The 15,499-nt window shown below is 36.5% G+C and overlaps 1 protein-coding gene across 4 annotated transcripts in view; it reads left to right on the forward strand.

Annotated features, from left to right (window-relative positions):
- The window catches only part of LOC133186375 (nuclear pore complex protein Nup205-like), a 38,875-nt gene that overhangs the window by 15,534 nt on the left and 7,842 nt on the right, over positions 1 to 15,499 (forward strand). For 2 of the 4 annotated variants that reach the window (XM_061321629.1, XM_061321632.1), the window contains exons 11-35: positions 72 to 191; positions 747 to 897; positions 1,129 to 1,328; positions 1,663 to 1,845; positions 2,271 to 2,318; positions 2,742 to 2,951; positions 4,630 to 4,812; positions 5,039 to 5,096; positions 5,514 to 5,703; positions 6,013 to 6,133; positions 6,384 to 6,483; positions 6,681 to 6,839; positions 7,271 to 7,516; positions 7,709 to 7,849; positions 8,235 to 8,339; positions 8,425 to 8,672; positions 8,966 to 9,157; positions 9,511 to 9,769; positions 9,890 to 9,988; positions 12,209 to 12,366; positions 12,670 to 12,858; positions 13,035 to 13,150; positions 13,315 to 13,456; positions 13,804 to 13,936; positions 15,091 to 15,345. In XM_061321629.1, coding sequence (XP_061177613.1) covers positions 72 to 191; positions 747 to 897; positions 1,129 to 1,328; positions 1,663 to 1,845; positions 2,271 to 2,318; positions 2,742 to 2,951; positions 4,630 to 4,812; positions 5,039 to 5,096; positions 5,514 to 5,703; positions 6,013 to 6,133; positions 6,384 to 6,483; positions 6,681 to 6,839; positions 7,271 to 7,516; positions 7,709 to 7,849; positions 8,235 to 8,339; positions 8,425 to 8,672; positions 8,966 to 9,157; positions 9,511 to 9,769; positions 9,890 to 9,988; positions 12,209 to 12,366; positions 12,670 to 12,858; positions 13,035 to 13,150; positions 13,315 to 13,456; positions 13,804 to 13,936; positions 15,091 to 15,345 — 4,006 coding nt within the window. The remainder of the gene's footprint in view (positions 1 to 71; positions 192 to 746; positions 898 to 1,128; positions 1,329 to 1,662; positions 1,846 to 2,270; positions 2,319 to 2,741; positions 2,952 to 4,629; positions 4,813 to 5,038; positions 5,097 to 5,513; positions 5,704 to 6,012; positions 6,134 to 6,383; positions 6,484 to 6,680; positions 6,840 to 7,270; positions 7,517 to 7,708; positions 7,850 to 8,234; positions 8,340 to 8,424; positions 8,673 to 8,965; positions 9,158 to 9,510; positions 9,770 to 9,889; positions 9,989 to 12,208; positions 12,367 to 12,669; positions 12,859 to 13,034; positions 13,151 to 13,314; positions 13,457 to 13,803; positions 13,937 to 15,090; positions 15,346 to 15,499) is intronic. The other 2 variants (XM_061321630.1, XM_061321631.1) reach the window with 2 other exon arrangements.

Here is a 15,499-nt window from a genome sequence, read left to right on the forward strand (position 1 = left end):
TTTATATTTGTGGCCAGAGGGGTGGTGAACCATAATTACATAAAATCCTACTATCATGTCATACATTGTAGATAGGAGATTTATACAGGACTGATCCCCTCTGTCTGCGACTGTCTGTGGAGTACTGGTGTCCTCAGGATAACTATGGACCTCACGAAACGATGTACAACGTTAGACCTCCACAAAGACAGGTAGATATAGTATCATATAGTATAATGTAATATAGATATTAAATACTTATACACAGGATAACTATATGGACCTTTCAAAGCAACAAACAATGTTAGACCTCCCAAAAGACTGGTAGTGATAGTATTACATGTTTAAAAAATATGATATATTGTAAGGTTATAAAAAGGCAGTGATGTTATCATAATATTGTGCATTAAGTCATGTATACCGGGGTAAGCAAGTTAAGGACAGCAAAATGGTTTGAGCACATACCTGTACGAGTGTTATATATGGGAGAAATGTTACTGACATGACATGTTATACAAAAACAAGCAGTGATAGTAAAAACAAAATGGATAAAAATGGGTTATAAAAATATATTAACATGATAGTTTATTTTAAAAAACATATCATAATTTCATATAATACTTGCAACTTCACAAAGATTTACACTCGAGTATAGTTTTGAATCATTGGTAGACAAAAAACAATTTTACTATTGGATTTACATTAGACAAAGAGAAAGGGATGTGAATTAAGTAGAGAATGTAGTGTGTATGAATTTTTTATTATAGGTGTCACTCTACAAGTTTGTCCGTCTGGCGGGGGATCTCCTTCCCCCTTCCCTCTACGTGCCATACATCCAGATGCTGATTGGTCTAAGCAGTAACCCACAGTCAGCCCACTATTGTTTTGACCTTCTCAAGGTCAATGGAATGGGATCAGGTAAATAAGATATCTTTGATAGCTTCAGTGGAATTGTGTATCCAAAAAAATTTGAATGACAGATGTTTTTATGTGCTGTCACAAATGTTCTTATGTGCATCCACAAATGTGAAAATAGAACAGGTCTTAGGGCATGGGAGATTTGAGCAAGCACTGAGCTACATGTATCTTGGTATACTATATGAAATGTTTCATATACTTGTCTCATACATATATTTTATTTTTAATCAGGAGGCCCAGCCAGTGCTGTTTCATGGCAGCACATTTTCCTGTCATTGAATCAGTACTATGCAAGTTTACGTCGGGAGGTTCCTAGCGGTGCTGACATGTCTCACATGGGACTTCGTGGACCCCACCCCCGGGGAATCACCCCACAGGAACTGGAGGGGCTGGTAGTTGTCCTGAAACTGTGTCGTGTTGTGTCTGAAAATGTGAGTACATTGACCAATCAATTAACATATTTAAAATATGTACAGTGGTATATGTATGTAAAAGTCTTTTTAATCAGGTAAAGAAATAATGCTTCAAAAGTCAAGTACTTTGATCAACCCGTGATTCATAATAGCTTGATATAAAGGCATTTTGATTATGTGTTTGCATTATGAGTTATATTAAACAATAATGAATAATAAAATTTTAATTTTCTCAAAACATAGCAGAGAAAGAAATAGAGACTTTAAAGATGAAATCTAATGTCAAAGCTTGCATAAAATTAAAGTACATTTTACTCTTTAGCACCAGAAAAATTGACTTGTTGTATTACAGAATGAGAACTGTCGCGTGGCTTTCTGTGAAAACCAACAGTGGCAGGTGGCGGTGGTGTTATTTGGACTGGTGACATGTAGTATCCCCCTCGATCTTAAAGCAGAGATCTTCAGGGTGCTGGCGGCATTTGCAAAGACGCCGGATGTGGCTGCCAGTCTTTGGCATATGCTGGAAGCCTCCCAGGTAGTCATTGAAAAATGGCTCTTTATTTAATTTTAATTGACATTCAGTGTGTTTGTTGCATTGTGTAATGTTATATTAAAATTTTGGCACCAGAGAAGAGGGATCTTGGCATGCATCTCACCTCTCTCTTTCCCTCTGTCTTTTATATACTGTAAATTCCTTATTTTATGCGAGTACTTAATATCGCGAAATGACCCAAGGGCGTCAAATCACGAGAACAATAATTCGCAAATGGGTGATTTATCTAGAGATTTTACATACATTAAAGCACCATAAAAATAAAAGCGAGTAATTTTATTTCGCGAGTGGTGCTTCTCGCGTAATTACGTGATAATTTATTCCTCGCGTATATTTAGGAATTTACAGTACTGTATGTATGTGTGTGGATATACCACTTAGATTAATTTGTTTGCTTTGTTTTAAAGATTTTGACAACAGTTCAGAGCAGCAGTTCCTCTCAAAGTGGAATCCAGGTAATTGTTTTTCTCAGGTAAATTTTGTTTCTCTTGTAAATCTTTGTTCTCTTACAACTACCCTATGAAAAACAGACAAAATTTACTGTAAATGTAGACCTTTAACCAAATAGCAATATACATGTACAGTAACTATGTATTGCTTTATGAAATAATTCATTTAAGGGATCAATATTTTTTTAAGGGGGGGGGGGGGTGTTCTGACCTGAATTGAAATTCTCATTTGACTTTTCAAATTATCAATGAATTTCAAGTCACATCATAAGGAAATAAATGGCAGTTTTGAACCCTGTGTTCAACATTTTGTAATTAGTTCAAGTCAGAGTTAGTTTAAGAGTAGTTATCTATGTTTGATAAACCTTACAATTGATAATTCTTATGTTTGTAAGAGTCTTGTACCTTGATTTCTGTTTTGCCCTGTAGGTGGAGCTGGAGGAGGTGGAGACCCGAGCGGAGGAGTTTCCCATGACACGAGCTTTCCTGTCCTTACTGGACTCCCTCACTGATATTCCTGTCCCCCCAGGCCTCGGGGCTGGTCTCAGGGCACCAGGATTTCAGCCATACCTGGAGTTTGTCAAGGATAATGTGTTTGAGAAGTTTTATGCTCGAAGTTACAAGAATCCATCAGAAAAGGTTTGATATAAGATTTTTTAAGGTCATGACAATCTTGTCAGTAAATAGCTACACTGTACTTCCATCAAGTAAAATCACTTTATAGCTAAAAATCAACAATAGGCAAGAAAAAGAAAAAAAGGGTAAAAAGAGATTGTAATTATATACTTTTTATTAGTTATCTGTGATTTGAATTGACATTTATTGAAAATGAGGTAATTGTATGTTACTTGTCGCCAAGGATAACAGTTACTAACAAATAGCTTGTGGCTAACTAAGGATCTTGTGTAAACTGCTGGGGGATTGATTTATTTTAACTCTTTCCCCCTCAGAGCTTTGAAGATAAGGCATTACTGTATACTCCCGTAGCAAGCCACTGCTGCAGCCTTATCTCCACAGCAGTCTAGCATCAGTGATAACCCCATTTACTCAGGCATTTTCAGAAATAAAGAAAAAAATCACAGTGCTTTATATTTATTCTTATTACTCTCAAATTATTGGGTAAAAGTATATAAGACCAAGTATTTTTATTTTCAGCACAATCTCATCTTTACAATGATGATAATTTAAAGCCAATCCTTTATTTTTAAACTAAGAAAAAGTTTGGTAAATGTCAAGAGTCAGCGTATATACACACATTTTTCATGACAAAATATTTAGAATTTAATCATTTTACAGTCAATAAAAAGGTTTCAATGTCTATTTTGGTATGTGAAAAGATCCACATTTTGCATAGATGCACACTGCGAAGTTTACACAAACGGATAATATCTTTTTAATATCTTTTTTTGGCCAAGTAAGCCTTCTTTTCTGCTTCAGTGATTTTGTACCAGACACGGTCTTCCTTTCTCTTCTGTGCATTTATTCGCCGTGCACTTTTATTTTTGTGATGCACATAGTCTATAATAATGTTTGGAGAAAACATATCACCCAAGAAATCTTTTGTTGCAGTTGTTTTTACACAAAAATCGGCTCTGGAATACTGGCAATGTGACTTTCAACTCGCACGCATGAAATGTCGAAGGTTTTCTGGCCAATTATAATGTTCCAAATTAATTTTTTCTGCACAGATGAATTCTTTATGAATATATGTATTCGATTCAGCATCCTAAAGCCCATAAAGTTTATCTAAATCGTCACGTGAATAGAAATAATCTCACCATACATTGTTCGTAATCTGCCATTTTGAATTAACAACTTTTGTTTTTCCTACCATACAAGGTAAAAACCATCTTTATTTATAGGTACACGTGAATTGATGACAGTGCACATACTTTATTTTTTTAGGCCAATAATAACGCTTCAATTTGATACCTGCCCCAAAGTTGCCGACGTCATAGTCTCGTTTTCACATAGTCTTAAAATAACAAGACGTCGAAAGGCGCTTGTGCGGAAATTCTGTATAGGCGTCGAGAGACGCTAGTGCGGTAATCATGGATGGGCGTCGAGAGACGCTTGCGCGGAAATCCTGGCTAGGTGTCGAGAGGCGCTTGTGAGGGGGAAAGAGTTAATGTAAAGTTTTACTTTACAGTGGGAGGTGGCTAGTGACTGTGTAAGGATCCTATGTAAACTGCTGTGGGATTGATCTACTTTAACGTAATGCTTTACTTTACAGTGGGAGGTGGCTAGTGACTGTGTGAGAACCCTATGTAAACTGCTGTGGGATTGATTTACTTTAACATAATGCTTTACTTTACAGTGGGAGGTAGCTAGTGACTGTGTGAGGATCCTGTGTAAACTGCTGCGGGAGTATGAGGTGGTGGGCAGTGACTTTGGGGAGGAGTTTGTGGAGGTACAGATGGGGGGCATAGTCCCTGCCAACAAATCTCCAGGGTACATCCTTATGCTACACCTGCTGAAGGACTCCCACTTCCTGTCCACGGTAAGATTCACAGGTGTTTTAACTACACTCAAACTCAATGGGACCAAGAAAAAATCTATGAGTATTTCGAGATGCATGTATAAAGGGTTCAAGACAAATGGGCAAACTGGTCTAAAAACAGATGTTATAAAGTATGCATATCTTCATGTTTTTATGTCACACATCTGTTTGAAATCCATTGGTGTACCTGTAAGTTACTTCATTAAGAATTAAAATTATTTTTAAGGTGTTGAAAATACTAGACGACAGTGTTCGACAACTTGAAACATACAAGACGATACCAGGTAAATAATGAAATTTTAAATTAAGGTCTTTTTATTTGAGTTTTCTTCACAGAAGAACCTATCTTGATAAAAATTAAAAATTGTAAGCATGCTTATTGCGTCCTAATTGACTTAAATAGTTTTATCCAAATGTATTGTTTTATTTATTGATTTTACTAGCTAAGTTTAATGTTAAGTAAGTTAATTTGATTGTTGATTGGTCTGGCTAATGTTAAATGAGTTAATTTGATTGATTGGGCTGGCGAAGTTTAATGTTAAGTGAGTTAATTTGATTTGCTGATTGGACTGGCTAATGTTAGGTGAGTTAATTTGATTGGTTGATTGGACTGGCTAAGTTTAATGTTAAGTGAGTTAATTTGATTGGCTGATTGGACTGGCTAATGTTGAGTGAGTTAATTTGTTTGGTTGATCTTACAGGACAAGAGGCCTTGGAGTCTGCCAGCCTGCTGTGTTTACAGTTGATAGAGACAAGTCTGGAGAAGTCGGGGACATTCCTCGACGCTTGTCGTGAGACCGGAGCCTCAGCCATGGTGTCTGCCATGGATCGTCTTCTACTGAGCATAAATCCACGGAGCGGAAAAGCTGACCACCTCGTCAATGTCACAAAGTAGGTCACAAAATCTGTAATGTCAAAAAAGTCAAAAATAATCCATTTAGTTCAGTCATCAGTATTCTAGTTGTTATTTTCACTTCACAAAAAAGTAATAATAAAACAAGCATACAAAGTATGTACATGTATACCTACATTTTGATTGATATAAGAGTCTTATTGCTTATAGTCATATAAGTTTAAAGAAGAGCAGAAATTTGAAGATGATTGTAACATGAATTTCAGCAACCTATTTTGTGTTCATTGTCAGAATAAAAATAAATAAATGTTTATTTTATTATTATTATTATTGAAAACTTTCTGTAGATTTATACAGTTCAGCATTCCCCTTCCTGAGCATGCCCAGTCTGCCATGAAGATCCTGTATCGCGTGTGTCACTCCGCTCCCGTCCAAGTAGCACTTGTGAATCTGTTTACATCAAATCAGGTAACTGTGTATTTTTATTGAGACACCAAAATGAACATTTTATAAAAGCATAAATTCTCCCTGAATAGATTCCATCTTTGTCTGGTTGGTACTGAATTTGATGCTACATACACTGTGCCTAGATCCATTATTAAGTTGATGGATACACTGGATTGTTACATGTATTAGGCATATGTAAGTAAAATACATTAGCCTTGTCATTCTTGGCTTATATTATCATATCAGTAAGTTTTACAATTCATTATTTCAGACTTCTCATCTGGAGCTGCTGCATGGGTTTGTGGAATGTCTGGAAGTGGAGGAACCAGAACAAATGGTGGAGAAGACAATCCACTTACCAGAGGAAGAGGGTAACTAGGGTTACAACAGTGAACTGGAGAGAGAGGGGGGAATTGATCTGATAGTGATAATTTTTTCTTTAATTAACATGAGTTTAAGAAAACAGATGTTGAAAGATTACACTATAATGGAAACATTATGTGTCTACTGTTATGATTTTTTTTTCCAAGTAATGCCATTTTATTAAATAGCTTTGGTATTTTTGCAGATGACTCCCGTGAGATTGGCCACGTCCGGAATTCCACCAGACAATACCTGCTTCAGGTCCTACTGAGATCTCTAGATCAACCTTCACCAAACTTAGCACACCTGCTGCTGGGGTTTGACATTAGGAAGTCTGTTAACAGAACTCTTCTGCAGGATCCAGGTGAGCTAAATGTTGTCAAGAAGTTTTGTCCGGAAACACTGCATTTGTACACTTACAGAAATGACTTGATGAAATTAGTACATGTACTTTATGACATAGTTAAAATTAATTGATAGAATTTGATGGAATTATTAAATGAGCTCCAGTGTTCTTGGAATGTGTTGTGCACTTTAAGTTAAAGTAAAAAATATCCCTGACAAAGTTTCCTACCATATGTTTTATTTTTCTGTAGATGAATGGGTTTTGTAATGTCCAAATACATCTTATCGAAAATACCTACAACTTTTCAAGTTTTACTAATCCTGATTAATATGTTTTGAGACTGATAAAATTTGTTTTGAAATAAATATGTAGTCCAAAATACAAAATATCCTAAAATATGCTAAGGTAATTCTGCACATTCAGATACTGATTTATATTTCTAAAACCAGGAATCCTGGGGTCACCTAAGACTTGTCTACATGCTGTTCTGTCCCTGTTAGAGAGGGGGGTAGGGACACACTCGGGCCCCACCTGCCTGAGGGACACTCCACGGCTATCAGAGCTGGCCTACAAACTCATCTACCTCCTAGCTGCCAACAGGGAGACATCCACGCCCACTTTAAGATATTTACGTACAACAAGGGATTTCTTGTACAGACAGCTTCAGCATTTGCCATTCACTCAGCAGTTTTATAGTTAGTGAATATTTTGTAATGAAATTTTGCATTTGGGACAAAAAATTTTAAAGAAAAATTTAGATTATTTCATTTATCCTTTTCAAAGGGTTATTTCAGTGACATATTTGCATGTATAACATACACTTTTTCATGTGCAAAAGAGGAGCTAGTCCAAGCTGGTATGTTATCAATTTGTGACCCTATTTTTAGAACGCCCAGTAATGATTTCTCAGTCTTGGTTGCTGAAGCTGATTGCCATTGAACTGCGACTGACTGCACTGAACCGTCAAAGGTCACACACACTGAGGTTAATGAAAGCCCTGCTGGATGATGGGTCAGAAGGTCAAACAGGTAAGGTCAAGTTCAAAGGTTACACACTGAAGTAAATGAAAGCCTTTCTCAATGACTGGACAGAAGGTTAAAAAAAATATAAGATCAGGATCCGTGACAGTCTGTATGGAAGTTAGAGCAGGACATGTAGCTTTACAAATTGTGTCAAATTTCTTTAACATGTAAGAAAGTAATTGTTATTGGCATTGTTAGAAAGGGAATAACTCATCAAATCATAGATAAACTTGGGAAACACGAACTACAAACAACAGGAATAGGTTTATGTTGAAAGATTTTTTTATGCATTTAAAGCAAATCATTTCTAGAGTTAGCTTGTGCATGCAGTGTTCAAAATCTTACATTGTGTAATGGTGAACATTGCAGATAAATTTTGCTGTCTTTACAGTGTTACAGCCAGCAATAGGAGACGAAGCTGATCTGACGTATGACAGATTTACTGATCAGAGTCTACAGACATCGTATCTGTCTCAGACAGCCAGACCATTCAGAAGTAAGCAAAGAACAGCATGGATATTTATCACACTGCTCTTCTGTTGCTCTTGTAAACTGTTTCACACTGCAATTTCATTTCTCAGGTCGCCAAGTGCGAAGAAAATTGCTAGGACTTCTAGATGAAGTTGATTTTTCACAGCGCTACCCACCTACAATGCAGCTAGAGTTTTTTGAATTGTCAATGATAGAACAAGCCATCAAAAGTGTAGAAACTCGGACTGAACAGGACGTTTTGTATTGTGATGTCAAACGACTTCACTGTGTACTGATGAACGAACTAAACAATTACCAGGGCAATATTATGGTGACCCAGAGGCCTCGGGTTCTAGAGGTGAGGTCAATATCAAGATTATTAAGGGGCCTCAAGCAGTAAAACCTTTCTTACTTAGTCCTCTTCATGCCAGGTGGCACATAAGGCAGCAACTCAGTCTGTCCCTCCAGTCCAATCCTATGCTTCTGTTTCCACTGTCCTCCAGGACAACTCTGTTTCAGGTCACTCTCTGCTGTTCTTTGCCATGTTGTCTCTGGCCTGCCCCTTTTTCTTTTGCCGTCAGATAAGGGAATGTTAAAATTTTAAGAACACTATACTACTAACAAAAATTTACAATTTTATAAACTTTGCAGGAAGTAGAGAATATTCTCCAGCATGTGGTCCTACGTAACAGAATCAGACAGGAACTGTACACTAAACAGCAGGCTCTGGAGGCGTGGCGACAGGTCACCGAGGTTCTGTTGACCGCGTGTCCAGAGGACCTACTGACCGCCGAGGACAGACAGACCGTCTTGTTTGAGCTCCTACAGGAACTACAGAGAAAGGTGAACAAAATCTTTATGCCTTGAAGTCTTGGTTGCCAACCCAGAGGCTCTGGTATCTTATTTAGTTGACAGTTTTAACCTACTAGAATTTCAGCATCTAATTATGGTCCATTTTACTTTTGTATATTAAAGGTTAAAGTGTAAACCTAGCTAAAAATGTTTTTTTTTTAAGATATGGATTGAAAATTAAGAACTTTTTTTTTCTATCTTATCACAAATATTCTTGATGACAGTTGCTTCATTAGCGAGAAAGAAAAGTTTTGTTTGATTTTAGAGAGGGGAAAAGCTGTATTATTGCTTCCCTTGATACTGCATTTCATATCGATAATTACAAAGCTATTCATTAATTTTAGGTGACAGAAGATGATGCATTGACAGAGTTAACTGCCCCTGTAGCTGGAATCATTCTGACACTGATGACAAATCTACGTCAGTGTTTCTGTCAGGATTCAGTCACTGATGAAGAAACATCGCAATTCCTCACCATGCTGGACTCCACAGTAGGTCAAGGTCAAACAGGGTCATGGGGTCAAGTGTCAGGGTCAAGAACTCAATTTGCTTCTTCACTTCAGTTGGTGCTGAGAGGAGTAATAGATCACATTCTTCTGTCCAGTAAGTTTACATTGATTAATTGAATTTTTTGATTTTCTGCTTAGAATGAAAAATAAAAAACAATGAATAAATTGTACATGGTTGAGAAATGTTGTTTTAATAGTTGACATTTCTGTTTAGGCGGTGGTCAGCAGAGAGTGAGAGCCAATCTATATGGAGCCCTTCTGTATTATCGACAAATTGCCCAGAAACCCAAATCACTGACTCATATAGATACAGGTATGTCTTTAAAGAACCAATCTGTAAGGATCTCTTCTGTATTTTTTACAAATTGAACAGAAACCTAAGTCACTGACTCACATGGATATACAGTGCTACCTTGGTATATTGCCCTGTTATATTGCCACCCCCGCTTATTGCCAGGAATTCTCGAAGAATGGATTTCCCCGTGTTAATACACCCGTTATATTGCCACCCCCACTTATTGCCATCCGCCACTGATTTTGGAAAACAAAAAGTCTTATTATATAAGGAAAACCCTCGATAACAATGCCAGTTATCTAGAACGTGTCGGTAATTCGGACAACACACCCCTGCTTTGACAGTGGTTGCGGTGAAGCGTAACTGGCTGGACAAGGAATTCAGCTAAATTAAAGATGATTGTTGAATAAAACTCAAAATTAGTAATGTCTTTTTCGTGTTTTTATAAGATAGAAGAATTATTTCATCACAAAAATGGAAACGTCAGACAAGAGAAAGCTTACAAAGAGCTAGGTTCACTTTATGCATAAAATGGCCCTGTAGATATACCATTTTATTGACTAATACCCCGTGTACCATTTTCCACATTATTATAAAGTAGAGACTTGGTGCTTTCAGTTTATACAACAGAATTTCCTTTGAAGAGTCCAGGCATTGAAAAACAGGTTGTGTGAAACTGCAGTGTTATTGAATTTCGCAGAAAACAGGTGTTTTTTAGAACCTTCAGCAAAGAATAAAAATATGAGCACACCCCTCAATCCAAAAATTAAAATATGATTTATAATCTTCATTAACAGTTCTTTTATAATATATTTACACATTTTGGATCGGAGGTTGTGCTGTATACAAAATATTGAAAAATGGCATCATATTTTAGCAATTTTTGAAGAAATATTCAGGATATGTGAATAATGACGCTATTCATGACGTCATAATGCATTGACTAGAAAGAAAATTACGTCATTTTCAGTAGATATTCATTCACCAAGTGCTCAAGTATTATTTATTGTCTTGTTGACTGAAACTATACAGTTTTAAATTTTCAGAAATTCACAGGGCCAAAAAAGGCCCTAAGTGGCTCTTGCTCTTTGGATTACGAGGAAAAAAAAGATTGATCAACATTTGATCTGTTTGATTGTAAATCGCCTATAATTGCTTATCATGGATAATGCACAAAACTACAATAAATGCAAAAAATTCATTTGTGTCCCCTTAGATTAAAACCCCATGGCATTCTATCGACGATGAAAAAGGAAACCCCATCTCTATTTTTAGATTACTATAATTCTGCACGTGAAAATATTAGGGATTCCGTTACCCCTGAAATTTTCTTTAATTGTTGGGCATATATTGGGTTGATTGATAAACACATGGATAAACATCAAAACAGAATCGGAAGAGAAGTGCACAGTCAGGTAATAGCTAACATGAGAATACATGTTTACAACAACAGGTTGACGTATTCTGACGTGACTTATCATTCGTCAGTCATGATGCTTTACCAACCAAACTTTTTAACTGATTCAGAAATTCTTTAGACGGTAAAATAATCTACTTTCGATTCAGATGAAATTAATGATAATTCTCAGAAAACTTTTTTATACTGAGAGGCTATAACGGCTACAGACATTTTTGTCATCCGGTTACTAAATTCTTAGAGCATGACGAAAGAGCAAGAAATTGATAAATGTTCAATATTCTGATATTTTATTTCTTTTCAGTCAAAATCTTGTAAATAAAAAGAAATAATACAAGTAACTGATTTTTTTCAAAACAAATGAGAGTTGCCCTAATACACATGTGCATAAGCATGGCATAAAGAGATTGTAACTGAAATATTAATTACGTAAACTATTTATTTTGTTTTGATTACCCACTGAATTGTAATTTATGGCAGAATTCGTTATATTGCCACCCTCGCTTTAATGCCAAAATCTGTCTTGGATAAAAGTTGGCAATATACCGAGGTATCACTGTAGATAGAAGTCACTGGTTACTTACATGTACATATTTGTTTTAAGAATACATTCATTGTATGAAGTTGATGCTTGAAGTGTCACAAATACACCACAGATTTTGCTCCTGACTTTGTGGCATACATGTGTTGGCATGAAATTGTATGCATATAGATTACAGTCATGCTCTGTATGAATTTTATCATATGAAATGCAAAACATAAAATAACATAACATAGAAGGAACAGGAAAGGCTTATATCAAGGTTTCCTTTTTCTCACAGAGGCTGGAGGTGATGGCGTTGGTAAGAGGATTTTGGCCGATGCCCACTCCGAGTACGAACAGCTGAGGCGTGAAAATGTGGCTACCATCCTGTCATATGGTGACAACTTTATGGACATGGTGTGTCGTGATGCGTGTGATGGACACGATGTAGGACGGGTAAGGAGTGAATCTTGGTAACCTTCCTGATTTTTAGCTCCACTGGTTTCTAAATGGACAGGTTCCAGCAGTTGATGACCTATATTGTACATTTATATTTGTCTTGTAAATGATGGCTTTATCTGTTGATGACCTATATTTATATTGTCTGAGGTAGATGCTGGCTTTATCAGTTGATGACCTATATATATATTTGTCTGTTGTAAATGCTGGCTTTATCAGTGAATGACCTATATTTATATTTCTCTGTTGTAGATGCTGGCTTTATCAGTGGATGACCTATACTTATATTGTCTGTTGTAGATGCTGGCTTTATCAGTACTGGACACTATTCTGTCTATGGACAAGTTCCAGCAGTGGATGACCTTTATGTCCTCCAAAGGTTACCTCCAACACCTGGTAGACAGCCTTCTCCATGACGACCAGCAGCTACAGACACTTGTGTCTGCCACCCCTCAACTCAGAGTGCTATACATCTACCTATCTAAACTAGTATGTCTTCCATTACTACTTCATTCTTCACCCCCACATTCCTCATTATGCATCTAACATCACATTAATCTGCGACTCATTCAAAAATTTAATTTAATAATCCATTGATTTTTAATATTGATGAAGTTTAAGGGCACTTTACATGTATATACAGATACAGTGACTGTGTGTTTCAGAGTTTGTTGACTCGAGTAGCAGAATCAGCAGTGGGGGCCCACACCTTGTTACAGTGTGGAGTCATGCAGAGGCTGGCGGGGTGTGTCTTCTTTGACCTTCGACCTGACTTTGACAGGTGGGTGTGTCAGTATGAACACGTACAAACACTTAGCAGTTTAAAGGTTAGCAGTTTGGAGGTTTGCATATATACTAAATTTAGATTAGAGTTTCTGTAATCATTGCCTAAGCAAACGTGTACACTGTATGTATAAATTGTTGACTGTGTTCTATGTTTTACAGAGATGAAGCCGGTGTGGATACCGAGGAAGATTTCCTGCCCAGCCCAATGGCCCGCTATCGTCAGCTTCTCTTTGCCGCCCTCAAATTCTGTCTGGCCATGCTGACCTCACTGGGCATAGAAAACCAGGACTGTGGCAATCAGGTCAAAATCTTTTCCAGCACTAGGTGTTGTTTAATGCAAAGCCCCTTGGACCAATAGCAGTATTTAATAGCCCCCTAGAAAGTCTTTATATCATTTATCATAATATTTTGATTTGTGGGTGTCGGTGTTCATAGGCAATTAACATGTTCTTACGGACATACATGTAATTTCATTTGTAACTCATACATACATGTACGCAAGAATCATTGAACGGATACATTTAAAAAAATATTGACATGGGGATGTAAATTTGTGGGTAAGGTTGACCCACCAAATCCACAAACGTCAGTCGTCCACAAATGATGATTCCACAGTATAGTATTATTTACCATTCTATGCTGTTATAGGTGATGCAGTTTATCCTGTCTCATGGAGAAGTTTTCCACGGAATTCTGCGTGACCGGCAGCCAAGTTTAAGACTCCCAGCTTTACGGGAACTAGCTCTAACTACAGCGGTACTGACCCGAGCTAACGCCAGAGGTAAATGCTGTTATCTGTGCATTTGTAGTAGTGTTGTTTTTACTAGTTTCATTAATAAATGGTTAAAACTACGTATTTTTTGTCGTTTAAGGGGATGAAGGACACATGGTCACATGACTCTGTTTAACTACGTCATAGTCTCCGTTTATATAAGTGCAAAACGTGCAAAGCATCAGTTCTTGTATAATTTTTTGACAATTTTTTTTCCTTAATTACCATCTAATATTAAAAAAAAATGAAAAGTTTAACATTCTTGTAAACATTAACAAATTATGAAAAAGATTGATCCACTCCTCTGTTTTCCTAAACTGCGTGTCCAATTCGTCGGTGACGTCATACACGATCTGTTAGTACAGCAAGATCATACTCGGTGAATACAGGGGCGGTATTATTATGTAAAAACAGGTCATAATCAGTATATGATAAACTATTTTGAGAAACAGGGAACACAAAAATTATTTTTGCATGGCTGATGACGGAAATCTTATGTAGGTATATCTTATTTCGCTTATTTAGCTTACATGTGACGTCATAGATGGTTTTTCCCGTACTCGAGAAAAATGTAAACATGACACGTTTTCGTTCTGCTTATGTCCTCTTTAACGATGTCCTGTGCAATATTGAGGTTAGCTTCACCATTCGAAATTTTTACAATTAATCAATAATTAGAAGGACTTGCATTTCAACGTAAATTTAAAAATATTGAATGATAGAATTTTTTGTAAATTACATTTTTTGTTGTTTAAGTTGTCTTAAAAAGTTCGTAATTTTCCCATCCAGATGCAGTGTGATAGAAGAAGCTTGCTTTTTCTAATTCCAAACCCTATTCATACTCTAAAATATTTTAAAAGATACATGTTCACTTACATGTTTTTTATATATGCTTTAAAAATCCCATTATGGACAGAGTAATGAGCTCGGAAACGTGGAGAATTAAAACTCCACTTAGATACTCTAGGGCATAGTATTTGGCAACCAATATCTCTAAAATAAGGTAAGAAACCTAATGATATAACTGCTTTAAGATATGTGGGACATACTTAATTAGAAATATACAAAATATAAAAAAAATTGAATGACAAGTATTTTTTCAGCTAAAGGTCCTTCTTCCCCTTAATCGAAATCACCTCTTTTGCTAATGGTTTACTAAATAGGCATTCCAGATGCAGAATTTGATGACCTTGATCCAGCGGGAATCGAGTTGAAAGGTCAAAAGGTCAGGATTGAGAGACAAATGTTGGCATTAATGCCAAAGTACTGCATATCCGAGAGAGTCAACAAACAACTCAAGTTACTGGAGTCTGATGAGTCCACTCGAGGGAGGGACTTGAGCTCGGAGCTTGCAGTTGTCTTTTTAGAGGTGTCATCCAATGTTACTTCATACTGCCGAGCTGTCATCTCAACTTCAGGTAAACCTACAAATTTATAGAAGTTGTAATTATATTTTTTGTTAGATTAATCACTTAACTGTTGATAAACATGTCAGAATTGCAAAAAAGGGTTTTGAATTTTAGATATAAATCTGACATTATAAGTTTACGTGTATCAGGTGCCAAAAATGAT

Source organism: Saccostrea echinata, unplaced genomic scaffold (genome assembly GCF_033153115.1).
Source record: "Saccostrea echinata isolate AGI-Se365-2 ecotype Australia unplaced genomic scaffold, CSIRO_AGI_Sech_v1 ptg000013l, whole genome shotgun sequence".
NCBI lineage: Eukaryota > Metazoa > Mollusca > Bivalvia > Ostreida > Ostreidae > Saccostrea > Saccostrea echinata.